The sequence below is a fragment of the Kwoniella shivajii genome, chromosome 10 (assembly GCF_035658355.1).
Source record: "Kwoniella shivajii chromosome 10, complete sequence".
NCBI classification, from domain to species: Eukaryota; Fungi; Basidiomycota; class Tremellomycetes; order Tremellales; family Cryptococcaceae; genus Kwoniella; species Kwoniella shivajii.
The window spans coordinates 682,630-710,330 of record NC_085917.1 but is presented as its reverse complement, the minus strand read 5'-3'; the positions used below and the strand labels follow the sequence as shown (position 1 = coordinate 710,330).

General features: G+C 41.8%; 9 protein-coding genes across 9 annotated transcripts; 2 read left to right on the top strand and 7 right to left on the bottom strand.

Annotated features, from left to right (window-relative positions):
• Positions 1–92: 92 nt before the first annotated feature.
• IL334_007149 (uncharacterized protein) lies at positions 93–3,168 on the bottom strand (the record flags this gene model as incomplete). The annotated part of the gene is made up of 10 exons (XM_062938843.1): positions 93–323; positions 385–638; positions 737–1,414; positions 1,488–1,642; positions 1,711–1,841; positions 1,902–2,002; positions 2,074–2,417; positions 2,476–2,546; positions 2,628–2,824; positions 2,889–3,168. The coding sequence occupies 10 exons, from the start codon at positions 3,166–3,168 to the stop codon at positions 93–95; spliced, it is 2,442 nt and encodes an 813-aa protein (XP_062794894.1).
• Positions 3,169–3,567: 399 nt separating this feature from the next.
• On the bottom strand, positions 3,568–4,983 carry IL334_007148 (uncharacterized protein; the record flags this gene model as incomplete). The annotated part of the gene is made up of 4 exons (XM_062938842.1): positions 3,568–4,046; positions 4,156–4,603; positions 4,666–4,744; positions 4,853–4,983. 4 exons carry the CDS (start codon positions 4,981–4,983, stop codon positions 3,568–3,570), a joined length of 1,137 nt encoding a protein of 378 aa, XP_062794893.1.
• Positions 4,984–6,327: 1,344 nt separating this feature from the next.
• On the top strand, positions 6,328–8,437 carry IL334_007147 (uncharacterized protein; the record flags this gene model as incomplete). The annotated part of the gene is made up of 3 exons (XM_062938841.1): positions 6,328–6,970; positions 7,329–7,469; positions 7,680–8,437. 3 exons carry the CDS (start codon positions 6,328–6,330, stop codon positions 8,435–8,437), a joined length of 1,542 nt encoding a protein of 513 aa, XP_062794892.1.
• A 387-nt stretch (positions 8,438–8,824) lies between these two features.
• On the bottom strand, positions 8,825–11,634 carry IL334_007146 (methylmalonate-semialdehyde dehydrogenase (acylating); the record flags this gene model as incomplete). The annotated part of the gene is made up of 13 exons (XM_062938840.1): positions 8,825–8,854; positions 8,926–9,072; positions 9,207–9,306; positions 9,395–9,478; positions 9,570–9,746; positions 9,838–9,934; positions 9,991–10,071; positions 10,138–10,208; positions 10,263–10,367; positions 10,421–10,523; positions 10,597–10,880; positions 11,087–11,220; positions 11,383–11,634. The coding sequence occupies 13 exons, from the start codon at positions 11,632–11,634 to the stop codon at positions 8,825–8,827; spliced, it is 1,665 nt and encodes a 554-aa protein (XP_062794891.1).
• Positions 11,635–12,074: 440 nt separating this feature from the next.
• On the bottom strand, positions 12,075–14,400 carry IL334_007145 (uncharacterized protein; the record flags this gene model as incomplete). Its single annotated transcript, XM_062938839.1, has 10 exons — positions 12,075–12,347; positions 12,704–12,793; positions 12,912–13,266; positions 13,331–13,353; positions 13,420–13,458; positions 13,545–13,571; positions 13,640–13,712; positions 13,853–13,964; positions 14,072–14,124; positions 14,294–14,400. 10 exons carry the CDS (start codon positions 14,398–14,400, stop codon positions 12,075–12,077), a joined length of 1,152 nt encoding a protein of 383 aa, XP_062794890.1.
• Positions 14,401–15,180: 780 nt separating this feature from the next.
• Positions 15,181–17,627, bottom strand: IL334_007144 (uncharacterized protein; the record flags this gene model as incomplete). Its single annotated transcript, XM_062938838.1, has 10 exons — positions 15,181–15,676; positions 15,790–16,278; positions 16,343–16,435; positions 16,495–16,635; positions 16,707–16,935; positions 17,033–17,086; positions 17,148–17,211; positions 17,271–17,321; positions 17,393–17,423; positions 17,506–17,627. The coding sequence occupies 10 exons, from the start codon at positions 17,625–17,627 to the stop codon at positions 15,181–15,183; spliced, it is 1,770 nt and encodes a 589-aa protein (XP_062794889.1).
• Positions 17,628–18,064: 437 nt separating this feature from the next.
• On the top strand, positions 18,065–19,885 carry IL334_007143 (uncharacterized protein; the record flags this gene model as incomplete). Its single annotated transcript, XM_062938837.1, has 6 exons — positions 18,065–18,077; positions 18,137–18,272; positions 18,334–18,476; positions 18,539–19,512; positions 19,595–19,702; positions 19,829–19,885. 6 exons carry the CDS (start codon positions 18,065–18,067, stop codon positions 19,883–19,885), a joined length of 1,431 nt encoding a protein of 476 aa, XP_062794888.1.
• Positions 19,886–20,164: 279 nt separating this feature from the next.
• IL334_007142 (uncharacterized protein) lies at positions 20,165–22,767 on the bottom strand (the record flags this gene model as incomplete). Its single annotated transcript, XM_062938836.1, has 7 exons — positions 20,165–20,274; positions 20,430–20,664; positions 20,801–21,363; positions 21,453–21,645; positions 21,753–21,848; positions 21,923–22,496; positions 22,625–22,767. 7 exons carry the CDS (start codon positions 22,765–22,767, stop codon positions 20,165–20,167), a joined length of 1,914 nt encoding a protein of 637 aa, XP_062794887.1.
• Positions 22,768–23,158: 391 nt separating this feature from the next.
• On the bottom strand, positions 23,159–25,862 carry IL334_007141 (uncharacterized protein; the record flags this gene model as incomplete). Its single annotated transcript, XM_062938835.1, has 12 exons — positions 23,159–23,325; positions 23,393–23,456; positions 23,542–23,648; positions 23,733–23,859; positions 23,945–24,299; positions 24,390–24,578; positions 24,664–24,771; positions 24,871–25,154; positions 25,225–25,267; positions 25,358–25,430; positions 25,515–25,584; positions 25,704–25,862. The coding sequence occupies 12 exons, from the start codon at positions 25,860–25,862 to the stop codon at positions 23,159–23,161; spliced, it is 1,746 nt and encodes a 581-aa protein (XP_062794886.1).
• Between the last annotated feature and the right edge of the window lie 1,839 nt (positions 25,863–27,701).

Below are 27,701 nucleotides of genomic sequence, written 5' to 3'. Positions count from 1 at the left end.
ATGTATAATATAAAAAGGGATGAAACAAAGTTCACATATTAGGATGATTGTACTACATCGTCATGATACAACAAGTGATGGCTTCAAATCCATCATTCTTCGACCCCTTCCATCTCTTCGTCTCCTTCTCCATTCTCATCTTCTTCGTCTTCATCAACGTCTAAATCCCAAACAGATACTTCTTTACCACCTTCATCAAGAACGCATCCTAATCTCCTTCCCTTTCTACCATTCAGAGCTATTTCAGCTTTACCTTCCTGCTCTTCATATTGAGGTGTCGGACCAAGATATCGTGATCGATTGATCGGTATTGCCGAGAAGGACTATTTATGAGATTCATCAGCTTTAGCAGTCGTCTGACATGAGCTCAATAGCTCGACTTACTTTAAGCGTAGATTGATAGGTATCTACCATTTCCCCCAACGTCCGCTCATCGTCACGGGGTATTTGCACCATAACATTTACCGCGTCGCTATACCGTATAGTGACAAGATATCTCCCATCCTCACTTTCGAGTAGAAGTACTATTTCCTCATCATCGAAGAATTGCATTGCCAAGCAGGTAGTAGATTGTTCGGAATCAAAGAGTGTAAAGGCAGATATCCGTGTTTGCGATGAACTGCTCGACAATATCCACACTAGAAATCAAATCTTGAATCAGCTGTGTTTTGACGAACAATTACAACATGCTAATGCCAGCCAATTTGATGATCTGCATTGGCCAAGTCCCACTCACGCTGTCTAGTCTCCGGTCTAATAAGCGCTTCCCACCTCATGTCCTCTACAATTCGTTTGTCTCTTAAAAGGCCATCCTGCTTCGGTTCCTCTTTGCCCCCAATCTCGCCAATAGCACTCTTTATCAGCCCTTCTAGAGCTCGTGTCAGCGAGTTTGCCCATACCCACGGCTCCTGATCTAACGTTCTTTGTATTTCTTGTTCTTCAGGAGGGAAAGTTTTTCTTTCAACCGTATCCGGACTTGATGCCCTTGAAATATCATCATCTGAGATTACTTGAGTTGGAGTAATATCTCCATCATCACCTCCGCCATCCGAATCTAGATGATGATCATCATCGATCGATATTGACATGCTCATTGATCCTGAAGTGGTCGAATCGTCCATAGACCCATTCGCTCTTGTGGACGGGGTACCTATATCCCTTCGGTCGCCTATCTTCAGTGCAGAGCCAGTTTCTTCCAACGTTTCAAGTAAGGGTTTCACTGATTGGCGTGGATACAATACGTGATCATCAGGAAGAAAATCTTTCGGAGGTCGGACAAGTAAGTAAGGGAAGTGTTTATGGAATGAAGAATGAACGAAGCCGTTAATCATGAATGACCAGACTAGCTTCAAATCATGCGTTGGTGAAGGGAGATCATCCGATGTAGGATCATGAGATGCCGCTCTTGCGATTTCTATCAACATGGGTGAAAATTTAGTATTCAAGTGTGATTGTCTAGATGAAACAGCGTCTAAAACGAGACTCACCATACTTCAACCATTTCATGAATTCAGCGGTAGCAGCCATCTCATGTTCTGCATCTCTTCTCATCCTTTCAACCAGTTTCGCAAATCCTAAGACCGTATCTATGGCTTTGCCGATCTCGGCTTCCTTTAGATGTAATTGGGTCTGATACTTGGGTCTGTACACATGAGCAGTCAGATCTTATTTTGTGCATCATGGAAGTAGATATCATCAGAGGTGACTTACGTTCTACTCCAACCTCTTATCTCTTCTAATAGAAGAATCAATCGTTGGAGTGCGGGCGAGATACTTTCGTTTATAAGATTTTGAATTGTTCGAAACGATGTATCCATAGTTTGGTCCCATTTGGTTATGGTCTAGTCTATTGATATCAGCTATCTCACATGGGAACTAATCAGATGAATGCAACTGCTTACTCTTCCTGTGAGACGACTACCTAGCCATTCATTGACAGCTACACCACTTCTACCAGTCATCAGGAATCTGAACAAATCAGAATGTACATCAAATGTCGACACTGTTGTTCCCGCTCGTCAGCTAAAACGGCCTCCAATAGGTGCACAATATAGCTGATTTGAGGTGACTCACTCGCTTGTTGCTGAGCGCAGGTTTCCAGATCCTCTCTACAAATCATAGTTTGTTTCTCTCCTTCTCTAAAAGCAACTTCGGCATTTTCCAATCCTCTCAAAATGACATCTAAAAATCCGACCATCTTATCCGATGCCTTCGCTAATTCCAACAGACCTTGAGTCGGTATCCTAGTTTGAGGAGGGAGTGGAAAGGTTCCTGTTAAGAATGGGAATGCAGAGATGACTAGGATATCAGGCGAGATTGGAATTGCTGATGGGAGTAAAGCAGGGAAAGCTGATAAAGTTGAGTGAAGAGTCGGTTTTGGCGGTATGACATTTGTTTGTCGCATAAATGGCAATGCACTGTTCATCAGAAATGGTATCAGCTGTTTGAGCAGATAAGCTTCGCAAATCAGCTCACTTAGGAGGTTTGGGCGGATCTACTGGTGTTACTTTCGGTAATGAATCTATTATTCCTAATGCTGAGCCGTTCTATTTGCAATCTATCAACTCAGATCCGATCAAAGGTATCTCGTAGCATTTTGTAGGATGAGGGGGAAAGTTTGAGCTCACCTTTCTCTCTTCCCATCCTGTTGGAGCAGAACGCCATTCCATATCTACCCATTTCCCAATTCCCAAGACGTCATATCCTTTTATACCCAGATCTTGGTGAAGAGGAATCGATCGAATGATCTCTCCTGTATGCACGGACAGATGATCTATACTCTTCGAATTAGACAATCTTATTGATAAGATAGATAGTATTAATCCTATAACGAGTCTCTCATAAGCTTGAGTGAGCGTGAAGGTCGAAATAGGCAAGGCGAAACAAACCGTCAGGAGACCAAGCTAAACCACCTACTGCCCCTTTTACATCTACTTGCCACACTTTACTTCCACCTGTTCTCCACAGTGATACATGTGTTTTGGAGGGGATTTCTTTCCCTTTACCTTTTAGACTATAAGCTGGGCCAGATTGTGAAGGCGAAGCAGGAGACGAAAGAAGAACGATCAAGTCCATTGAAGGGTTACATGATCCAGGATGAAGGATGTGTGTTGAAGGTAAAGATATCGAAGAGAGGGCTGTGAAAGATGTTCTATCCGGAATGATCATCTTGAAGAAGGTGGAGATGACTCTGAACGGTCAACAGTGCTGACAGTTGGCAGGAATGAGAAAGATGAAGATAGTGGAGAACATGGGAATTTACGAAAATCAAAACGCGTCTCTGGAACTTTGTTCGGAGATGACAGATGACAATACAATCCCCTTCACTCGCTCGGACCACTGGGGATCACGTGGCAAGTGGACCATTTCCATCTCTTCCCTCGAGTCTTATGGCAAATCCTCTGACAGATCCCAAAGACACCGAATACATGTATCGCAGATGTAAACAAGACCAGTGAGTGCTGTGTGAGGGCTGATGAAAGCTATGAATATTCAAAATACATGGAAAAAGGTGTCAAAGTAATTGTACAACTATCCAGGCCCCTCTCAATCTGCCTCGCACTTCTTCTACTCTGGCATATCCTGGACCTTGAGAGGTAGGTAAACTTCAGTTTGATTACCTTTGCTTCTAAAAGCTCTACTCATCTCATATGCTTTATGTCTTAATCTATTAATACTTCCTAGTGGTCTGTGATCTTTCAATCCGTCCCAGGGACTTAAACCTATTCTATCTTCCCACCAAACTCGTCTAGCATCACTGAAAGTATCCTGCGGTGGGAAACTCAAAGTGGCTAGATCATACCATGGTGCATATGATTCTTTCCATTCTACAGAAGCGTCTTCGACTGGTTGATTCTTGAGATCTGAGCAGAATTGCGCTCGAAGTGTATATTCAGTTGACTTAGTGGAATAAAATGATCGCAAGTGATCACGATGAAATGTCGTATCAGCATCTTTAGGTATAGTTTGATTAATGAATTCTTCTTGAGTTGATGATATAGGTAGTAAAGAGAATTTGCATGCGTAAGGACCGAATTTGAATGATGCTGTGAGATATTCCGAGGTCAGCTCTGAGGAATCATATGATGTGTGATTTTCCCATTTGCTAAATTATCCATATGGAGAAATGTTAAGTAGAGACGAAGAGCTACTCACATTGAGAATAGAAAGTAGATCCAACGACGTATTCATTGGGTAACATATCAGGAGCGAATTGTTTCAATCTATCACTTCTTTTAGCTAATTCAATCTTCAATTGAGTTGGATTATCGAAATATTTCGTTCTCAATTCGAATATTTCAATCGTTGTATCTAAATCAGTTAATTCTACGATTGGTGCATTATTGAATAAGAAATCTTGTGTTCCTTCATTCATTGATCCATCTGAAGTTGAAGATAATCTTTCTCCATGAACATCAAATACTTTCATACTGAATCCACGTGGTGCAGATGTATTATCAGGTAGTATGAATGAAGGTTCATTAGCATATCTGCCTATCACATCGTATTTCATTCCAGGGGTTGAGAATAGTCCATGTCTAAGGTAAGTTGGAATATCTTCTTTAATCTTTAATGAACCTTTGACGAAAGCGAGTGATTTCACCTGTTCGACCACGAGCGCCCAAAGAGATCAGCTCTCGAATCAAAAGCCAAGCTCGTACTCACATGAGTTCCTCTAAATTTATGTTGATGAGCATCGAAATTATGTCTTTGCATATCATGTACCAGTTCTCCTACTCTCAATCTGAGTTGTAGCGTATCACGTCATCAGCTCTCCAAATATCATATCGATGCGCGACATACCACCCCAAGCTCATTCAGAATGGTACGCAAGATGATCCAAAATACTTACATCTTCTCATCTTCATCTGGTACGGCAACTTCTACCTCTTCCGAATTCAACCAGTCCTCAGGTCCTGCGACTTTAGTTGGACCCACTACTTTCTCAGTCACAGATTGGATCGTATCGCTGACTGCTTGCATGATTATCTATGATTGACCAATTACGCTTTATCAAAGGTGAACTACAAAGTAAGCAGAGGAAATGAAATACTATTGCCTGTATACCACATACATTTACAGTCGGGGGGATATGTATCTCATGCGATGTAATTGGTTCACAGGTCATAATTTAGCATCTACCCAAATCAATCACCGTTATAATGAGGACAAAGCATAAGGACATGAACATCTTCAGTGATGTCATCGAGTCACGGTGCGATGTACAGCACTAGTACATCAACAAAAACCAAAAGCACCCGCTGGTTTCGTGGATCAACCTGTTAACTTGATATCGATTCCCATAAAGAGGTATTTTACATCACGTAAATCGTTTTGAAATGCCGAGGTGCCCCTGACACTTAAGTTTTGCTATCACTTACAAACTCCTATGACTCAATGGTAAGCATGGTTATGTCACGCAGCCTGGACGTTACAGTGCTCGTATGGTAAAATACTCATAATGTGGAGGTATGCAGGGATGTAGAGGTCCCAGAACGTACTACTCAAGTATTTTGTAGACTATATCACTAGGTATTCTTATCACGAGCAGTCGAGCGATACTGACAGATATCATCCGTATGAACATATTGCTCATGTGAGACATAATGATCCTTGCGTGATCTCATGTATAGGGAAGGAGTCTTGCGTGAGATCTTGTGTCATCATCGTTTGTTGATGTGCAATAAGCAAGAAATCAGCGCAAATTCCTCTGTGTCAACCATCATCCTGCTGAGGATTGTCATGTGTAGAAGAATCGGATAGACCTCAAGGGATCATCAGACAGTACGAGCCCAATGAGTACATGAAGGATACACCTCAATTACCGGTATTTTATTCCTTTGGATCCTTCATGAAACAGCTTAACGATACTGGTATGTGCTAGAGCGGAATCTCAATTTCACTTTTACTTGAAACCAGCGCTTTTTTGAGAGAGAGTAAAAACACTCTGGTCGCGATACCTGACAAAAAAATATGATATGATATGATCATTGATTCTTGTCATAGTCGCTTCTCCCCTGTATCGCGCATGAGATCCGCTGTTCGCGATCTGTGTGATCCATTATCTAATGAGTAGGGTCAACAGGGACTCTGGTCAATCTTGGTTTTGCCATTAACCTGGGAAATCCATAATCTGAAAGAGATAAAAGTGAAAACGCCACATGGTCCAAATCACAAGTTAGCTCATCCAGGTAACAGCTAAGTTAGTCGCAACCAAAATAGTGAACCGAATTCATCAATGCATGTCCCGTCCATCATCTTTGATTTGATCTACACCTGAACACCCCGAATAGAGCAACAGAGTATATAGTTTGTACAATCGTCAGAATGGCATCCCTCGCATCATCTCCACCACCTTCCTCCCCACCTATTCAAGCTTCCTCACCCATCCATCAATCGTCCGTCCCACCTCCACCACCTCAAGATCCAAGTACGAGTACCAGCACAAGCACAAGTACGAATACGAATACGAATGCGAATGCAAATGCAGATACAGATAATCCCAGTGTCAAACACAAGAAGAAGAGAAAATCAAGAGCCAAAGTGAAGAATGTAGAATTAGACGTAGATGATGAAATTGGTGATTTACTAGGTGAAGTTGAAGATGAGGAAATCACAGGTAAACGTGCTCGTGCTCGTGCTCGTGATCGTGATCATGCTGGACCTTCCACAACCAAGAATAAAGGAATTGATTTTGACGACGAAGATGAAGATGAGGATCAAGTTGAATTTGAAGATCAACGGATATACGATGATCTCGAGGGTGATATAGACATGGACGTGGATATAGATCGTGATATAGAGGGAGAATTTGGAACACGAACACGCAAGGAAGAAGGAAAGAGTAAGAAACAGCGTGGAATCAAGGAGGAGGAAGGAGAAGAAGGTGAAGGTGAATATAAGTGTTATTGGGGAGATTGTGAAGGAATCACAACGACACATAATGGAATGATAGAACACGTTAAAGATGGTGAGTCCTATCGCCCTCTCCCCTCTTTTTGTTCTCATATTTCGCAAGGAAGAAAGAGATCTACGAAGAGGGACTAGAAAGTTGAAAGTATCCATTGAATCGGAATGTTCGATCATGGTGATCCCTGCGTCACTAGTACAGATAACATTGAACGATTCAAGGGGATTCAAGGGATCTGTCTCTCGGAGGCTGTCCATGCATTGACCTGTAGAAGTTAAGCTAACTGATTCTCTCGTTTTTTCCCAACCCGTCAATCTATATTCTCATAAACACACTTCTCCATCAACATCAACCTACATCTGTTAATCGTTCTTTCTACCCATCAATATCATTGATGAACATTCCATTACATGTCCAGCCCACATAAACGAATCGAAAGATCTTATATGTTATTGGGTAGATTGTCCTAGATCAGGTCAAAGACAAGCTTCAAGACATTCCTTATCGACTCATATGAGAATGCATACTGGAGAAAGACCTTACAGCTGTTCATATCATGGTGAGTCTCGCTGCCTCTGGTCTCTCCTACAGGCATTCTGCACATGCCTTGATTGGAGGAACAGGGAAGAATGTATCTTTTCAACGTTGAGTATCAGTCGAGCTGATCAGATCCTTTTTTTTTATTTTCTATTCTCATCTTTACCTCGGCTACGAATGCTACGATCTACCACATATGTTCTCCCTTTATCCTCAATCATCACATCGATAGGATGTCCAAAATCATTCACTAGATCGGACGCTCTACAAAAGCATATAAAATCACAACATATCGAAAGACCTCCTAAACCCATACCTCCTCCCCCTGCTCCTGCACCCGGTCCAGCCACCACAGCATCAGCATTGACATCTTCAGGTAAGAATGCTGATATCAAACCAAAACCAAAACCAAAACCAAAACCAAAACCAAATACACAAAAACCAAAACAACAAAAATCAAAATCAAAACAAGCACCATTACCATTAATCTCAACGCCTTTAACCCGTCAACCCTTAGGTGTAATACCAATTTCAGATGAAGATTTACTGTTGGACGAAGACTTGATTGACATCTTACCTAAATTGAGAAAAAGAGATATCCTCTTACCTAATAATGATGAATTGGAAGCTTTAACTTATATAAGATCAATTTTCCCTAGATCAAATCCTTTTGTCAATCAACAAAACGGAAATCCAAAACATGCTCAAAATCAAAATCAAAATCAAAATGGGATTTCTAACGGAAATGAAAGCGAAAATGAATTGATCAAGAATGAATTAGATGATCCACCAATAGAATTAAGTATACCTGAAGAAGCTCAGTTATTACAATCTATTCCAGATCCACATAATCCACAATCCCAATTAGACCTATTAGGTAGAAGTGAATGGCAAGCTAGATACATTATGATAAAAGCTAGATTGATGTTAGTTGAAGAAGAAAATAATATGAGAAGAGCAGAATTGATATCTTTGATCCAACAAGGTTGAAGCAGTTAAACATCGGGGAGTGAGATAGAAAACTAGAATATGGGAACACCTACAAAACGGTGGTCTTATTTCGAAGAAGCGCGTGAAGGAATGGAACCAGAGAAGCGTTGTATTTGCAAATCGGTTCATAATCAGTAGAAAACATGTATCATGAGATCCTGCTTACTTTCAAGCCATACAATGGCTATCTCGAACGATTGATACACGCATTTTCGTCCGAGCCATCGTATATATCTTCTTCAACTGCTCTATCTGACATACTTGCATGGCTGCCACGATCCTGTCCGTATGATCAACTACTAATCGTACAGTGTGAATACCACTCCGAGCTAGACAAAGCTTCGCCTCGGGATCTATCGAAAAACATATCTTTCGAACTCAGGCGAACTAATGGATTTGAGGCATGATGACGCTTGCCTATGATTGAGAGAAAGTATCAATATCTAGATCACCGAACAAGGAAGACCAAAGAATTCAGCGTCACTCACTCGATTGCCAACAGCATCTGAAGCAGGCCATAGAGCGGTGGTTGTCTTTCGATGAGTGTAGAAGTCAATTCCTGATTTACCGTAGAATGGAATATCTCCTTTGAATGAACCTTTGTTTCCGGACCAGTTGAACATTGGGAGGGGTACCTATGAAGGTGTTCCATCCTGTTAGTCAACTTCACGTATCTGGCAGTGAAGTGTAGTAAGATCGGGTAAGATTCTTCAGGAGGCACTTCGCCACTCATGATGTCTAGATCACTATCGGGAAATCAAGCACTCACTGGAACAGCTACGTTGATACCGATTTGTCCAGGTTCAGCTTCAATCTCAAATTTCCTACCTGTTGAACCAGAATTTGTGAAAATGGAAGCGCCGTTCCCGCTAATGAAATTGGGAGCGTCAACAACGATATTTCTGCGAAGGCTACCACCACCCGGAAATTGTTTGAATAAAAGACCGAGACACTTACTATTTGTTCTGGTTGATAATTGCAATCGCATCATCAAGAGTATCGGCTGATACAATGGTGAGTACTGGTCCAAAGATCTCATTTCTGCAATAGAGATTGTCAGAATTGATATTTCAACGCTGTATGGGCCGCCAGCCCCGTTGAACCTCGCCAGTATAATAAAACATGGACTCACTTGTATGCGCTCATGTCGACAGTCGCTTCAACCACGGTTGGCCCAATGAAGTTACCATTAGGATACTCTGGTACCGTAACACCTCGTCCATCAAGGAGGATCTTTCCACCTTCTTCTTCTACAGTGGAGATGTAATGCTCAATCTTGGCTTTGGCCTGAGAGGATATGACTGGGCCGCTAGAATGTCGAATGTCTAATCAGTACAAGGTAAACTGCGCCAAATGATCGGAGGTCGTCGCAAATTGGAAGATGTTGAAAGCCCACTCACAGATCAGTACCCTCTTCAAATCCTCCGGAGACCTTCAAATCCTTTGCTCTTTCCAACAGCTCAGGAATCCATTGTCTAGCAGTGCCAACGAAGATAGCTAGTATCGTACGTCAGTTGGACTTTTTTGTGAAAAGAAAAAAGGACAAAACTGACCGACTGAAAGAGCCATACATCTTTGACCGGCTGCACCGAACGCGGCACCGGCGACAGCGTTAAGAGTAAGATTCTTATTGGCTGTAATTGTATAATCAGCCAATTGCGGCCATAGCACGAAACAATGAAATCAGTTGGAATACTCACCGTCGGGCATGATTACACAGTGGTTCTTAGCACCCATATTGGCTTGAACTCTTTTTCCTAGTAGAGTAGCCCTATGTAGTGAGGCAATCAGCTATGTTGGACGCTCCGAGATCTAATCAGCTTACCTATTGTAGATATGTTCACCAGCTTTATCACCTCCCACGAAAGATATAGCTTTGATAGCTGGGTCATCACATATTCTGTTTACAGTCGGTGCACCTCCGTGTACTCTGATCAAGATATCAGCTGAGATACCATCATGAGTAAGCCAGCTGGCACTCACACGTTAATGACTCCTGGTGGGATTCCAGCTCTTTCACATAACTCAGCGATTATCATCGTAGCACCTGGATCCCTTTCGGACGGTTTGACGATCAAGGTGTTACCTGTTATCATATAAGCGAGTCATCACAGATATAAAGATCCATATAAATGGAACCGAATGTTGAAATAGCTTACCCGTGACAGTAGCTAAGGCTGCACTCCAAAGTACGATCATAGCAGGGAAGTTGAAGGGGGTGATGGCAGCAGTAACACCCAAAGGTAATCTTCTTGAGAAAGTATCCATATCAGAGGATACTTCTAGTTTATCACCTAACAGAGTATTGGTGATGGCAGTAGCAGATTCGACTACTTGAAGACCCCTTCCGACATCTCCCAAGGCATCAGCGAATGTTTTACCTTGTTCGAGAACGATGGACTTGGCGATGTCCGGCGAATGCTGTCGTATGAGATGTTGTAGTCTGCCCAAGAAATGATCAGTTCAATGTGACTAAAAAAGAAGCGTTCAAGGGAGGTTGTTTGATTCATGGCTTTGGCGTGTGTGTGTGTGTTATTCGATAAGCCACATGACCGCCTCTCTACGTTTCCACTCCGCAATCTTCACTCATCAAGACACCTCAAACACATTCACATCCAGAACGGTGGCGTCAAGGAAGAGCTAACTCACTCAAACATGACTCTTTGTCTTCTCATCACACTAGTCTTACTCCACGTTTGGAAAGCTTGAGAAGCTGCATCTACCGCTTCTGCGAATTCTGCTTCGGTTGTTTGGGGTACTTTGGTTAAAAGGGTTTGTGTTGACTATTCAGACCCACACATGAAAATACCAATGATCAGTCATATCACTTGAATGCATCAGTCCAGACAGGTCATTGTGTGATTGGTTTCCGCAGAAACCATCATAGTCGACGGCAAAAGACAGAACGAACCCCTCATCCACGGGACGAGTATCAATCAACTTACAGGATCATGTACATCCAACCATTCTTCACTTGAACTATCTTTGAATTCACCTCCAATGTAATTTTTGGTTTTGCCACCTAGTGCAGAAGTTCCTCTCCATGTCGACGATACTTCTTCTGCTGCTTTGGCAGCCAAGGGGGATAGTCCTTTTGATGGTGCGGAAGAAGCAGTTTGGGCTAAAGCGGGCGCTGCGTATGTCCTTGACAATCGAATCGAATGAACGGGGATGGTGGGTCTAACAAGACGAATCATGTTGATACTGTGACTATGGTATGACAGTGATGATGAGGAAGAAGATAAAAGAGGAAAGGGAGGAGAAGATGAATTGATTTGATTTATATGTTGAGTATGATAGTAATTGATAACAGCACTCTGACTCGTATGGTGGGAAATTACTCGGTTATATTACAATCATATGACTATGCACTTTGTGGTGCGCCGTTTTACCCGAAGAAAACGCAGGGTCATAGCGTTACAGTAGATAATTCGGCTATTCACCACAAGTTCTGTATCATATGCAATTCTGAATAATCAAGATAATGAAAGATGAAACGATGTCCACATGTGATAATTCATACACTCTGTAACTCGATGCAATGCTATGTATGCTATGATGATGAACCTCATATCCGTGTATACCTATGATCATCCTTCATATTGTCCGTGTATAGCAAGCAACCCTTCCCAACTTCCTAAGCAGCTACTTTACCTAATATACCATTCACAGCTCCTGCTTCCAATTGAAGATCTTCCACACCCGTGAGGACCTTACCATCATTGATGTTATCCATATGTATCGGCTCGGGGACAGGAGCGAGTTCGCTTTGGTCTTGGGTTTCAGTCTCAGCTTCTACTTGATTGGCTGATGATACCATCGAGAGTTCCGTCAAATTGACAGGTTGCAGTTCCCCAGGTTGATAACACATTGTGCGCATTACGTCGAGCTGTGTCCGCAGGAAGTATGGCTATTATTGATTTGGTAATTATCGAAACGAAAAAAATCGATGAGCGATCCGATAGACACCAGATAAGAGTTATCGGCGGATTGAATTGTCCAGGATTATTCAGGGTTTTCACGTATTAGAGTTACGATAGGAGAAGTGATACGTTGTAGAGTAGTGGAATTGGATGAAGTTGGATGTGTATCGCGAGGTATTTCCACAGGTTTAATTACATTTGCGTTTCCGTTTGAATTGAAAGATTTATTTACAGTCGTGGTGGTAATGATAGAGGAGGAAGAGGTGGAGGAAGAAGAAATGGGAGGGATATACATCTGTCCGTGAGCTTTCAAATACATTCCTCCTAAGGAACGCATAGTTACGTGTGCAAGTGAATAATATCGCCATGATGACCATGGGAACGTCAACTTGGATAAACCTGGCAGGCTGAGATTATTTGGGTCGTCGATTATCTAGAAACAGCAGAGGGCGCGATCAGAGAAAGTAATAGGTGGGGGGCAAGAGAAAGACCGGTATTGGAGATATCAGCTTATACTCATGGATTTTGAATGAAAACAAGTAATCGCTCACATCATTTTTGAGCTGAACAAACGCAGCGACTTTATCAGTCAAAACAGCTTTTATGCCCCAACTAATAGCCATTCTCATTTCATTTTGATCATTCACAGTCCAAACTGTAATCTCTTTACCATTCTTCCTACATTCTTCCAAAAACGCTTGTCCATCATTTGACATTAATAATGGGAAATACATAGAGAAACCTTCACAATGATCCCAGAAATAAGATTTGACTATTGGGATACTGAATCCAATATGATATCGTCTGCATTGAGGTAAGTATTTATATGCCGGTGGAATGAATAATGGATGCCATAGACCCAGTATTATACGTGGACATAATGATGTTCCAGCGTCTGGATATTGCCTAGATGGAGGGATTGATCAGCCTGTTCGCAAAGGAGGCAAGAAACAACCGAAGCCGGACTTACGAGATGATCCGTGACATTTCAGGCTGAAAGGAAATGTCTGGTCAGTGACATTGAAACATAGAAACCTCTGAAAGACTGGGACGACTTACAAATAATCTTTCAGGATCATTTTGCATTTTACAATCGATCTACCACCGATTCATCTTCAGCTTGAGATCCCTTGGAGAGAATTCACGAAGAAATTTATCGCGTGTGCTGCGTAAGAAACACTCACATTCAGAGTTACGTGTCTATTTTCAGGCTTCGAATGATGTATCAGCATAGGCCAATCAGGAGATCCGTATGAACACCTGAATTGAGGGGACTTACTTTCATAAGTAAGGCTATCAATTCTTCGAATAACGGAATAGGCTGAACAGGTTCTTTGGTAGTTCGAACGTGTCTAAGAGTGGTTTTTCGTCAGATTTCATCAGCTAAGCTCACAATCAGGGCCACATTTAAGAAGGGGATATGGATGGGATTATCATGACTTTGATCGAGATACACGAGTATAACAAATAATTGATATTTGAGAGAACTCACTCGATTACACCTTTCCAAGGTTGTGTTTTTATCAATCCTTTTCCAGTTGTCGTTCTATCCAAAGTCGGATCATGGAACATCAAAACCACTCCATCTGAAGTAGCGTGTACGTCTATCGCGATTCTGTCGTTAGTGCATGGACCAGTAGAGTGACGGGTGGAGACAGAGCAGAGCGACTTCAAATAGAGAGCGTATCGACGTATCAAATGAGACACTCACCTGATTCAATCCCATCACATCCTTCTTGAATGGCAGCTTGAAAACTCGCTAATCTGTAAACACATTTTTCCAATTACGAAATTCGGGTTAGCTGCTACTAAAGAAGATTTATTTACCACTTGATACGAGAACAATGACGAAGAAAACGTATTCTTCCACACTATCCTATTATGATCTGCTCTCACACAGCCAGATATATGGAAAATGTGAGATGCGACTCACGTATTTTCAGGTAAATGTGCACTGGCTCCTCTATGTCCCCAACATTCTATATCTTTAGTTTCCCTTTTCAAGATTGGCTTGATTGGATTTGTTTGTATTATTGACATCTTGCTTGAGTGTACTCGGTGGTTGAGAATGTATCTTAGGGGAACGTGACTTGATGATGTATGCGATGCGATGCGATATATACAAAGTTTTGACTTTTCACAAATGAACCATAAATCAAATTAAACTGATAATGTACTACAGATCCACGAAAGGAAACGGTCATTCGAGAAAAGCAATTCTTCTACCGTGTATAAAAAGAAAGAAAGAAAGAAACGACTATGAAGAACATATCAAGCTATGAACGTTTCTAAAAACAATAATGATAATAACAAAGTCAAAACAAGGAAAATATTCTATTTTTGACTGCTCTGACATCCTCGCCAAAACCCAGGCCCGAAAAAGAAATGAGATTTATAGTTTTGAATAAGCTTTTTTTTTCGGCATCAGGTGATAGTGTTCTCATTTGCACATCGATGCATCGCCATCGTTGATTGTGCCAAAACATCAAATGCAAACGCCCCTCTCCATCCTCTCCGACTGCGAGAAGCCTGATGACTACCACTTTGTATATGAGTAGACATTACTACTGTGTAAGTGGTTGTATATTCCCTCCTGCACCCATCATGTCAGATGTCTCTCACTGCCATCTCCTAAAATTACGGGTTACACAATTGTTTCGTCATCTCCGAAAAGTTCAGCATACGTCGGCTCGGACCGAAGTTCCCGCCTCCATCATGCATGTTTACTACGCGAAACACGTTCTTGCATGTTATGTGAGAGAGATGCAACGTTCATGAGGTAGTCGTGAATACCGTGTATAGCATCATCGTCGAGCAGTATTATTCAGTCTCACCACCACTACTTGCTACCCAATGGGATTGATCATTCCTACCTAGATCTAACCTCGCTCCTCTGGCTCTCAAGAACGATACGACTTCTTTACCATTTCTGACACCTTTTGCTAATTCCCTTTCCCATTCATTCATATCTTCTTCTTCGTTAGTTGGCTTCATTATCTCACCACCGAATTCACTTGCTAGCCAGAAAGATGAATTGATTGAGATATCTTTCGATTCAATCTCCAATAGTACCTTTGAAAGCTCTTTTGCTGCTTGCAATCTTGTTCTTAGGACATGTTTAACTAATACTCTTGATGGAAGTCTCTTAGGTCGAGTGTATTTTTCAGGAGGGATGGAAGGTGGTAATCCTGCTACTTTAGGTGGATCAGGAGCGAATGATTTATACGATGCTAAGAAAGATGGTAACGGGAATTCCGATCTTCGAGGTGTCCAGATCCCAATGAGTAATCTCCATGAGGCAACGAATCGTTTCATCCTATTGGATCAAGAATCAGCGCAATTCCACCGTAATCATGACATGGATACATTGAAGACAGAGCACTTTCCCCACGAATTGGCAGATCAGTATATTTATACATTCTCACTCACGCATCGTAATTTTCGTCAATCAAAGCAGAATGGTATCTTCCCAAACCCCAAATTGTCAGACCGGCCACAGCCACACCCAAAGCGAAACCATCTAAGAATCCCCGAAGCACGAAAAATATCGTTGGATAATAGATCAAGCTGAATACTATTCCAACGAACACTTTCATTTGAGCTTGAGTTTCTAGTTCGTCTTCAGCTAACGTCGCGCCTAATTGTCCTACCACGTAAAGTGGGAGATGGATGAGCATGGGTACGAGGAAGAATGGTAATCTCAGTAGGCAAGACAAAGTGTCTTTGATAAAGATGAACAAGGTTGAAAATCGATTGGGCAAAGGGATTGGTAATGAAGGATCCAAAGTTGATGATAATGATATATCAGATAAAACTGAATTGGATAATCTTGATGAAGTTAGAAGTCGGTGATATGTGGCTAAGAGTGGTTTAAGAGATTGTATGTTTTCGTTTGGAGTGGTAAACAGGTCGACCAGGCTATTTCGTCGTATATCAGCTTGACTCGGACATGGCACGTTGGACGGTGCAGACTCAAGCTTACGTTTGAGAAACTTGAACATAATCTTGTAATGATAGATCATCTTCGCGTATCCACAATAATTCTCTAGCCATCTGAGCAGCAAATGCAGTGTCCCTATTTGAGTTTCGGATTGTCAGCTGCTCGTTCGAGTTGTCAGTATAGCAACAGCTTACCAATCAGGAGCGTTAACTGTCCTTTTCTTGAGCTCGACATCGATTGTCCAAGTTAACCTTTTGACTGCCAGTCTAGCTTCACCTTCTTTTTCAGATAAGAATTGAGATTCGAATGATTCCATAGAAATGGGTTCTCCGTAACTAAGTCATACCCGTCAGCTGATTATGCAAGTCAATAGATTCATGTGTCATTTTGTGCAGATGAGACTTACTGTACTACTACCCTACTTCTATATTTCCTTTTGTTTACATACGCAATACCAACAGGTATGACAACTGCTTTTTTGCCTTTTTTAGGTCCACCATTCTGTTCTGTTCCTTTCAGATATTTGACATATTCCAGCGCCGCCCAGGAGGTACCATCTTTGAGTGGGATCATATGTGGTTCAGTGTGTGAAGTGCCTTCAGGAAATACACCTATACACTCGCCCAGAGCGAGGGCTAAATGCGTAGATCATGTCAACACCGGTTTCTTGAGGCCAAACGTGGATGCCAAGAGGATATAGCGGAGGAACGATGAGTCTGTAACTGAACATACCTTCAAATGTACCTCGAAACAATTTTTGGTTATCTTTGTTCTTCCTATCCACAGCTAGTCGAAGCCTGGTGTTTAGTGATACATCTCTCAATAGAGACCAACGTGGAGAACTCACCGATATTTCCTGCATTTCTCAATATCGCTCCTGCTACTGGATTCTTAAACAAAGAATCTTTCACCTATCGTCGTAGTAGTCAGTCAGCTGTGTTGTCATTATGTGAATCGTCGGACAGCTCACCCAGTAATGTAGGTAATGTCCATGGGGAACAGTATTGCTCAATACTGCAGGCTAAGCAGATGCTCGATATCAGCTAAATGACCCTTTCACCTTATCAAATGGCTATCTTCGTAGTAACTTACATCCAAAGCCATATTGGCATGTGAGCAAGCACTAAACATATCATCTATCAGCTTCTCATTCTGTATTTTACTGAAGGCCGTGTCCTTGACTTTGAGCTGAGAATGATACATACAATATTATAGGTCCATGTTCAGGTACATTCTCCGAATCATAAACTTCAATCTGACGAAAGAAACTGCATATTGCAGAGTTGAACAACTGTACTAATGGTCCATGAGAAGCTCCAAATGGCATCTTTCCTTGACTACTATGCGTGATTTACGCTTGCTGAGGTCTTTGACGGAAGTGCGTAGAGGAATGTTTGCCAGGATGACAAGTGACAATGGACAGCTATCTAAATGTTTATTCCTCGAGCAATGAGCGGGGCCAAGGAATCTGTCGGGTCCAAGTCGGGTATCAAAGCGGGATGGAAGACGGAGATGGGGATACATGTCCGAGGGGTGTGAGCTGGGTGGGATAAATTAAGATAAAACACCGAGCATATTTAATGAAGTTAGGAATGCGGTGGCGGATATCACCGCTTTTGTCAATCTTTCTTCCACTTTTCCCTCCACTCGTAAATTTCAAAAGGACTTTTTCCATATTCATCACCAGGAGGAGATGCAGGATGTAGTATTATCAGATTGATTTGACATCTTTTCTCAATCCTCAATAAGTTGAATCAAAACACAATGTCACAAAAAGGTAAGCTTCCGCCTTGTCGATGAAGCACAATGAAGCTTACGTTATCCTTGATACCATAGATCTCGACGCTGCCGTATTGGCTTATCTCGTTAAAAGGGGATTCACAAAAGCGGTGAAGGCTTTAGAGAAGGAATCGGATGTCAAACCTGGTGATGAAGGAAAATTAGAATCAGTATGGGAGTCTTCTGTGCCAAAGTGAGCTATGTCGTCTATTGAACTATCGAGAGTGACGGACGTAGCTGACATGCACAATTAGAACTCAAGATGTTGAAATGGCATCTTCCTCTTCCTCTTCCTCTTCTTCGTCGTCTTCCTCTAGTAGCACTTCAAGCTCAAGTTCCGATAGCGATAGCGGTAGTGAAAGCGAGAATGAAGCAAAGAAAGATGTTAAAGTAGCTGGTACGTCACCTTAATCACCAATATGGTTAGAACGGTTATTTCAAGCTGACGATATGCTATAGCCGCTGTTCCACTACCTGAATCTGATAGCTCAAGCTCTGATTCTGATTCTGGTTCCGAGTCAGGTTCAGAATCCGATTCTTCCTCCTCTTCTTCGTCTTCGTCGTCATCATCATCCAGCTCTTCTTCTTCCTCTTCATCTTCAAGCTCTTCATCGTCATCTTCCACCTCTACTTCATCTTCCGATAAACCTGAACCGGCTTCAGCACTTTCAAGCGTCACTTTACAAGGAGAAACACCCGATGAAGCATCTTCCTCCTCCTCGTCTTCCTCATCATCATCTTCCTCGTCCTCGTCGTCCGACTCAGATAGTGACTCGTCTGACTCGGAATCAGAAGAAAACAGTGAAAAGACTGTTCAAAAGTTCTTAGATGTTGAAGCGTCCGAATCAGGATCTGAATCTGATTCAGAGTCGAGTGATTCCGAATCTTCTTCCTCGTCTTCTTCTTCGTCATCATCATCGTCATCATCATCCTCCTCAGATAGTGATTCATCTTCTGAATCTGAATCCGACGACGAGAAAGACAAAGAAGAAGAAAAAGAAAAAGAAGCTAAACCAGTCATTGGACAAAAACGAAAAGCTTCTTCCCCAACACCTTCATCTTCCTCTTCTTCATCATCTTCGTCCTCTGCCAGTTCCAGCTCCGGATCATCATCCTCCAGTTCATCTTCATCAGGATCCGGATCGGGCTCAAAATCTGATTCTTCACCTGCCGTTACTGTAGTGACTACCAAAAAGAGAAAATTGGAAGATGGTACAGAAGCAATTACATCAACTTCGACCACTACTACACCTGCTCATCATCATCATCACCACCATCATCACGATCGTCTCGATATACCTGGAAGTGGAGCTGGTACGCCCACATCAGGGGGAAAGAGACAAAGAATCCAAGGTCAGAGATTCGAAAGAATCAAACCTGATAATGTAACTTTTCACGATGACCGATTAGTTGATAATTCATTTGCTGCTAGGGTGAGTTCTATATAGTCCTCCTCTGTTCAAGGAAGGTTCTATGGAAACTGATCATGAGTTCTTGTGTCTTTCATGGTAACAGGAGGCAATGGGCGCTAGCATGAATGATTACGGAGCAAAGGCATCGAGAGATTTGATCGTCACTAGAGGTGCGGGATTCAGAAAAGAAAAGAACAAGAAGAAGAGAGGAGTGAGTGGTTCAATTAATTCCTGAACAAACTAGATTTCCTCTTCATGACCTTTTCTCAAATCAAACCACACATTCACATCCTTATCGTTCAACGAAGTAGAGCTGATATCCATCTTAAATTCGTAGAGTTACGTCGGTGGTGAAATTACCCTCGCGTCGCATTCAATCAAATTTGACGACTAGGTTTCGAGGCTCATTGAACTCCGAAGTGACAGCAGCAGTCACTAAATTGAGGACTTCTTAAGCTTTCTCTCGTTTCATTGCTTTCAACCAACATTTTTCGGTGATTCTGTTGTGTTATGGGTTGATAATTATACTTTCTGGGTACATAGTTTGCAAAAGAAAATGCATATAGATATCATATTGTCTAATTTCAGGTTTTACCCCGGTGAGTAGAGATCTGTATTGTATGAAGGTATATATGTAGTATGGTCATTGCATACTATATCTTCTCCTCTCTATCTAAGCTTTCAGTTGTAATCCTGCATTCGGACGTAACGGTGAAGGAGGATAAGTCAAACATGAATCGTGAATTACGTTCAATGCTTTTATAGCGTCTTTTTCTTCTATCACTATATGATGACGACAAGGGATTAGCGATTACACTCCATGTAGGACATTTCATCTATACCACCCATTTTCCGATATACTTGGGTAGAGTTCTTTACTATCGAAAGTGGAGAGGGGATCGCGTAAGGTTTTTTGTGAGATGGGGAGGATCACTTACCACATGAGATATTTATTTCACTAGCACCTTGACTGATCATTTCGATATTCACACCAGCTTTTGCTAAAGCGGTAAACATTGCTCCTGCTGAACCAATTGCGTTTCTCATGTTCCTCCCTACCAAAGATAAGATTGCCATTTCCTTGGAAACTGATACGTCACCAATCTTCTCTAGGTCTGCTGTTAATCGAGTGAGTCGGTGTCGATGAGTGAACGATTGCATTGCCATTGATACCTGATAACAAATCGGATCAGCATTGTGACGAGCGAGTTCCATGTGAGACCGATTTTGAGGGATTGTACGAAAAAGGCTTCGGTTTTAATCAAGAGACATATAGTAGAAAGCAAAAGGATAAAACGGAATCACTCACGTGAACTTCACTTGTACTGATTAAATCAACGACGACACCTGCTCTATCCAATGTACCGAATATTCTAGCTAAGAAACCATGAGACAGAGTTTTTCTATTTGAATGAATGTTTAAAACTATGATAGAATCTTTTATGGTCACAGCAGTAGGCATCCTTTCTTCCACAGTCAATTCGAATTCGGTACCTTTTGATGATGTTGGTTTTTCGCTCTGTAATGATCTTGGGAATGATTCATCTGGATAGATGATCGTTCCTTCTCCAGACGGATTTTCCACGTTTTTAATTCTGATTGGTATTCTAGCTCTGATCACTTGTTCCATCGTGAAAGGATGTATAACTTCTGATCCATAATAAGTTAATTCTGCAGCTTCATCAGGTGTGATAATAGGTACTAATCTTGCTGAAGGTACTTTTCTCGGATCAGCAGTGAAAATACCATCTACTTCTTTCCATACTTGAAGTTCTGATGCTTTTAGTCCGACTGCACATAATGCTGCACACAAATCTGTATATCCTCGACCGATTTGAGCGAGAAGGGATCCTGGTACAGGTCCGAAATATCCTATGACCAGAGACGTAATTAGTACAGCCTAGCAGCCTCGAGAGGTGATATACATCGTTAAACGAGATGCAAGATATTCATTAACTCACCAGTAACAACGGGTATTCTCTGTCCACACTCCCTCAACCTTTCACCCAATTTCACTGCTAGATGTGTATAAAATTCTTGTCCCAATTGGGAAACACCTTGATCTCCTGACGCTGTCAAAGCAGCATCTCCACCGACAGCTGCGAATGATGAATCGACTATGCTATCCAGAACCACTAATTCCGAGTCCACTCCCTGCCAGTGCAAAACATTTTATTAGTGAATACTACTTTTGCTATCAAATCTATTTCCCAGCTGTTTTGTTGGATTTGGAGACACAAACAAAAGCGTTGGATACTCACTCTATCCCTCAACGCAGCAGCAACGATCTTACAAGCCAATCTTTCTCCAGTCCCAACGATGGAATCTTGACTTCTGGGACTGATTTCATCTATGATCTATTGTATCGATTCGTATCAAATCAGCTTCTGACTTTGTCTCAATTTAAATTTGATCATTTGATCAGACTCACTTGTGCGGCGTATAAGAAACCTCTCAAGCTTTCACAATCTTTCTCGATTTCATCTTCCAATTCATCTCTCAATGGTCCTGGTCTAAGAGTTTTTCTAGCGGCTTCCAGATGACCTTTCTTGATTAGGTCTACGGTATTATGGAATCCCTCTTGAGTATCTTCTACTAATGCTGCTCCTGCAGGTGTAGTGGGTGATTTAGGCGGTGAACGTGATCTTCCCTTTGTAGAAGAAGAAGGTGTGAAAGGACTTGGAGATGATGATCTATTCAAATTCAAATCTGATTGAGTCAATGATGAAATTGATGATGATATCGAAAAGTCTTTGTTACTGCTTCCTGTACCAGAGCCATTGCTATTGCCATTACCGAAAAAGCCTGATCCGACTCGTTTAGGGAAAAAAGGCGTGTTGGCTCCTGATGGATTTGATGAATCTTTATTCAGTTCAGATGAAGATGGAGGATGCAAAGCTTCACGCGAAGCTTGTAATAGTAAATTGGTGGTTCCAAGTGCTTTTGTATGTGATGATCTTGCTGAACAGACCAAAGCCACTTTCGTGTTATTTGCTATGTATGACCTGTGAATCAGACACATCAAAAATTGTGAGCTATATTTTTTGGCTTGACACAGCCCTTTTTTAAAGGCGTTCGTAGCTTGAGAGACATATCTATACAGTACATGCTCAAGGAGGATAGCTCTACTCACTCTACAATCTTGGTGATACTGTCCAGACTCTTTCCAACAGAAGTTCCGCCGTATTTTTGGACTACCCAAGGAACATTCTCGTCTGCAGAATTGCGGACGAGCTCTTCCGGAGTTACTGAAGTCGGGGTGGATCCAGATGACATGTTTGAATAATTCGTTACTGGCCTTCCTTTGACTAGTGTATCTATCTTGTGAGAGGGGTTATGTTGATGTGACTGACTGGCGAGGTTAATGTATGTGCCTTCAATAAATCATCTAATTCACCTCTTTACACAGTTCTTCACCTGTAGACTTTTTATTCTATGACTCGGATTGAAAACGCAATTCAGGAACAAGGAAAACAGAACAAAAATCAACGGAGATCACGCAGCAAACTCCGTGCTTCGACAGATGATCGACAACACAGATTACAACAGTGTGGTGAAGTATACATGCAACGTTTACCACATACAAGAGGGTTTGACAGTCCGCAGAGGTGATTGCTGTGACAGAAGAAAGTCCACATAAGACCCCATACCAAAACATAAACAGCGTCTACTCGACAGATATCTTAGCCTTCTTCTTGGGTACATTTGAATGATGATGCCCCGCATGAGCGTTCCTGCTCCCGTGCCCAGCTTCTCCTCCTCCCTCTCCCCCTGCCCCTTCCTCCTCCTCTTCTTGCTCTTCATCCAGAGGCTCAGGCCAAGCTTCCCAACCATCTATTCACTCAGTCAAGTCATTAGCTGCAATCAAGAAGGCTGTCACGCGCAGCTCTTCACTACTCACCGTCAAAGAGGTTGAATAACTTTTCGGCTTTTTTATCATCGGACAATCGACCAGATTTCATAATCTACAGTATGTTAGGAGCAAGAGCAGGAGCTGGCCCAATGAGCTTCCGACCCGGATATGAGGCGAGGAGAAGTGATTGTATTTACCTTTTCCCACTTGGCCCATTCATTATCACTCAGAAGAACTTGATTCATCGTCTTCGTGATCAACTCTTGATCTAATTCTTGACCAATGAAAACGAGTTCCTGTCGACCTTTTTCAAATTGAACTCATTAGCCTCTCTATCTTCAAGGACTTGTAATTTCTCTGACCACAAGAGGGTGAACTGATTACTTACGATCACCCCACTCGCCCATAAAATCTAGTTTTATAGCATCAACAGTTTCTTGATCACCATCACTAGGCCATTGATTTTCTGGGATACGACACATCCAAGGTCCACCGCCATCAATCGTACACATCACCTATGTTCATCTTCATTAGCACCAACATCCTGCTATGAGAACGATGTTCCCTGAGATGGACACATTACAATATGGGATCACTCACACCCGCTTGGGACCATTCACCATGTACGTTTGGTCTAGTTGCCAACCAAATCCAACCTTTTGATCTCAAAACACCTTTCCAGACTTCTGAAGCTCGTTTGAATGTCACTTTACTAGGTAAATCCAAGGCTTCTTTCTCAGCTTGCATTTCGATCAGCTGTTGAGTTTTGATCTTGTCCTCGTCCATCTCTACGTCTTGTTCTTCCTTTGCATCATCGTCGTCGTCATCGTCGTCATGCTCATCCTCTTCCTCAGCGGCAGTTTGGATGATACAGAATGGAGCCGAAATTAAATCCCACAATCTATGAGGATGAAACGGTCTTCTAGCGGTATATACAAAAGAGCTTATACCGTATCTACCAATGAGGAAAGTCAGTCATCACGACATCTGTCAACATCTAGCACTCAAGGGCAAAGTAGAACCGCATCTGATTTGATTAGCTCACTCCAAGGTTTCGGGTTTAGGTACCATCCTTGCGACACCTTTAGAATCTGTGATTTCGATCAAAGTATTTTCTCTCAACGATTGTAGCCAGCCCGCTCCAGTAGCCGCTTTGGCAAAGTCAAACAGATGAGTATTGAGGATTTCTTTGAGATCAACTTTAGAATACGTCGTTGCTATGACTTTGGCCGTACTAAGCAACACGAGCTGATGGCATCAGACACTCTGATTCTCAATGAAACAGTGTGTAGTTTTGTTACAGTACAGTAGGTACTTACGGATTAAGAGTTTTGACCAGATTCTCGACTTTAGCTAATTGATCTTTATTTACCATATCAGTCTTGTTCAACAATATGACATTCGCAAATTCGATTTGATCCGTTAACCTATCATACAGCACAAGTTGGTCATCAACTAAAATTCCGGATTGTCGCCTGGGGACCTCGACCTATCGATTTTCAACGGATATGACGAAAATGACTCACAAATCAGTTATGTTCCTCTCATCTTCAGGATCCACTTGTTTACCATGTCTGTCTGTCAAGAAATCTGTAGTATCAAAGTCATCCATGAACGTAGTACAATCGACCATTGAGACACATGTATCCAATCTTGCTATCTTTGTTAAACCACCCTGTGCTATCAATTTCGCTAATCGACGTTTAGACTCCGGAGTTGTGTTTTCATCTTCTGGTAAAGATTCTTCGATCTCTTGAATCGTTGTTCCTTCTATCGATTCGGCGAATTCAGGAGTAAACGTTTCTGCCACCTATGTAGTGTACAAAGCGCCATTTAGCAAAAATTGAGTTCACATGGAAGTCATGCTGTGGTACACCCACCTGGATAGGCTCGGAAATACCTGAACTTTCAATGATCAAGTAACTACCATAAATAAGGGTTGAATTGCTTAGCGGAAAAAAGTATATGCTGTATTTGTATTATGTCAATCACAGAGGAGGAGGAACAGCTCACTCGAAAGAACCCATCTCAGCTAAACTTGCAACTTCTTCCAATAAATCAGCTCGTAAAGTACAACAAATACATCCTGGTGGTACAGTGTTCGTCTTAGCTAATTGTCCCATTTTTTTTACTGATTTTTCCAGAAGGTGGAAGGATATCGTTAACTCACCATTCTGCATCTGAACGATCTTCTCTTCTTTCTGAGTCAGTTTGTGATTCTTGATAAGACTTGCATCGATCTGTAGAGCACCATGAGAACAAAAGTGTCAGTACGTGCTCCGTAATTACTATATAGTCATTGTCTGTACTCTGTGCTTAAAAGTAGAATAAGGTGAAAGTACATGTATGTAAAACTCACATTCAAAGCACCCATATCATTCACTATAATGGCACATCTCAGACCATGATCTTTGGATTTAAGGATATACGATAGTAAAGTAGTTTTACCACTTCCCAAAAATCCAGATAAAAGTGTGACCGGAAGTCTAGTATCGTTTGTCGAGTCTGGTACGGGCATTTTTGGCGATTATAAGCACAGAATACCGCTTGTCGTTCAAATTTGATTAACAGATGGACATTTTCAATATATATTCCATCTCAGTACATAATTATATACAAATATGCTTTGGATACCCGCCCCCCCCCCCCTCCTTCCCTGTCACTGCCTGGTCATGCACAAGAATTGAGGACTGAATGATCAATTCATGTAAGAGAGACACAATGCGTCTGTGTGTGGCATCTAAGTTAATGATTTATCGTTACCATGAAAACGCGATAGTGAGACGATGTGATGTAGCTGAATGAGGACTGAAAGGTCATAATCAACCGATTATCATTGGTCAGTCCTATGTGTCACTGTGGTCCTTCAGGAAGAAGTAAGTTCATCAGCTGCATCGTTTTTTGGAAAGCTTACGCTAAGTGACAAACACCGTACCTGTATTCATAGCCTCAAGATGTGACTTCTGAATAAATACGGGATGTATTTGATTCGAATTGTTGTGGTGTTATAACCTAGTATCTACAGAAAATAACGAACGAGAATTGATATTTATCTGGTTCCCCTTGAACGTGAACGTCTCGATCGACTCCTGGGTAACTTTCAGTAATATATGATAAGACAGTATCTCTAGCTTGCTTTGACGTCTAATCATATCCTGCCCATCCATGTACTACTTGTCGGTGTAAAGTATGAACGTCCAATTGCGATTTCAATGAAGAGACAGCCTATTTTGCTTGCGTTCCTTGTTGTGCTACTGCAAAGAAGCAATGGTTGTATAGTTTTTCACAGGTTTATGAAGCTTGAAGAAAGCCTGTATAACAATCACTAGCATCTTGACGGAGACGGATTTTGAAATTGGGTGCGGTTAGTTGTTCAACTTCTGATTTTGCGAGAGTTACATTTGCATGATAAAAATTGTGCGATCTTTTCGTCCAATTTAGATTTGATTGTTTTCCTTTTGTTTTAAAAGCATCATGTCTACTCTGGAAACCTCGGAAAGCGTCTCATCTTGACGCCACGAATACACTTCACAGTAGCAGCAGTATCAGTGTCTATACGGATTTGTGTTTGTTATCAAATGAATAAGCGCTTGGCAGAGTTGAAGGAGCGCTTGGATGAACAGATACGATTCGGGAGGTGGTACTCGGAGGAGAAGGGTTGATGTCCTTGTAAGTCAGGTCTCTCTGGGTCATTTTGCGCGGTGCTGACATCGCAAGGATTATACAGTAGTTGTTATCGCGAACTTGACAAGGGGATTTGAATTATATGAGCCGGGGCATCCAGTGGAAAGTGAAAAGGGGTATATATACGTATATGAGTTGTTTGTTGTCCACCAAACAGTCCCTAATATATGGGAAAATCGGAAAAACATTCCCTCTTAGTTAAGTACAGAAGGTAAGGAATGATCGAGCTGGAGAAAGCAGCTGAAGGGGTCCGAAATGAATGGCCTTTTCTTTTGCCCAGAAAATTGATTCGAGCTCAGAATCAAGGTATTTTCAATTGAACCTCAGTTTGACAGACTATCTTGCCTCGGATGACGTATGAGTGAATTCTATCCTTTCTGGTCTAGACGGCGCACTTCGCAGATGAGTCGAATTCCCTATTAAGCTTGTGACTATACTAAGAGACAGAGTCTGCTTTCGCCAATCGAGTATGGCATGAAGTGTGCACCGTTACTGAAGGGCATAAGAAAGAAAGAGACCTGGTCATTGGTGAATAGACGATAGAGCTGCATGTCAAAAGAAAATGATAATTGATTATAACAACTGATGTATTTTTGCTCACAGAGCAATCTTACTGTAAAGTATTGAAAATATTGAAAATGAGACGAAACGGATCCCGAGAGATAAAGGTCGA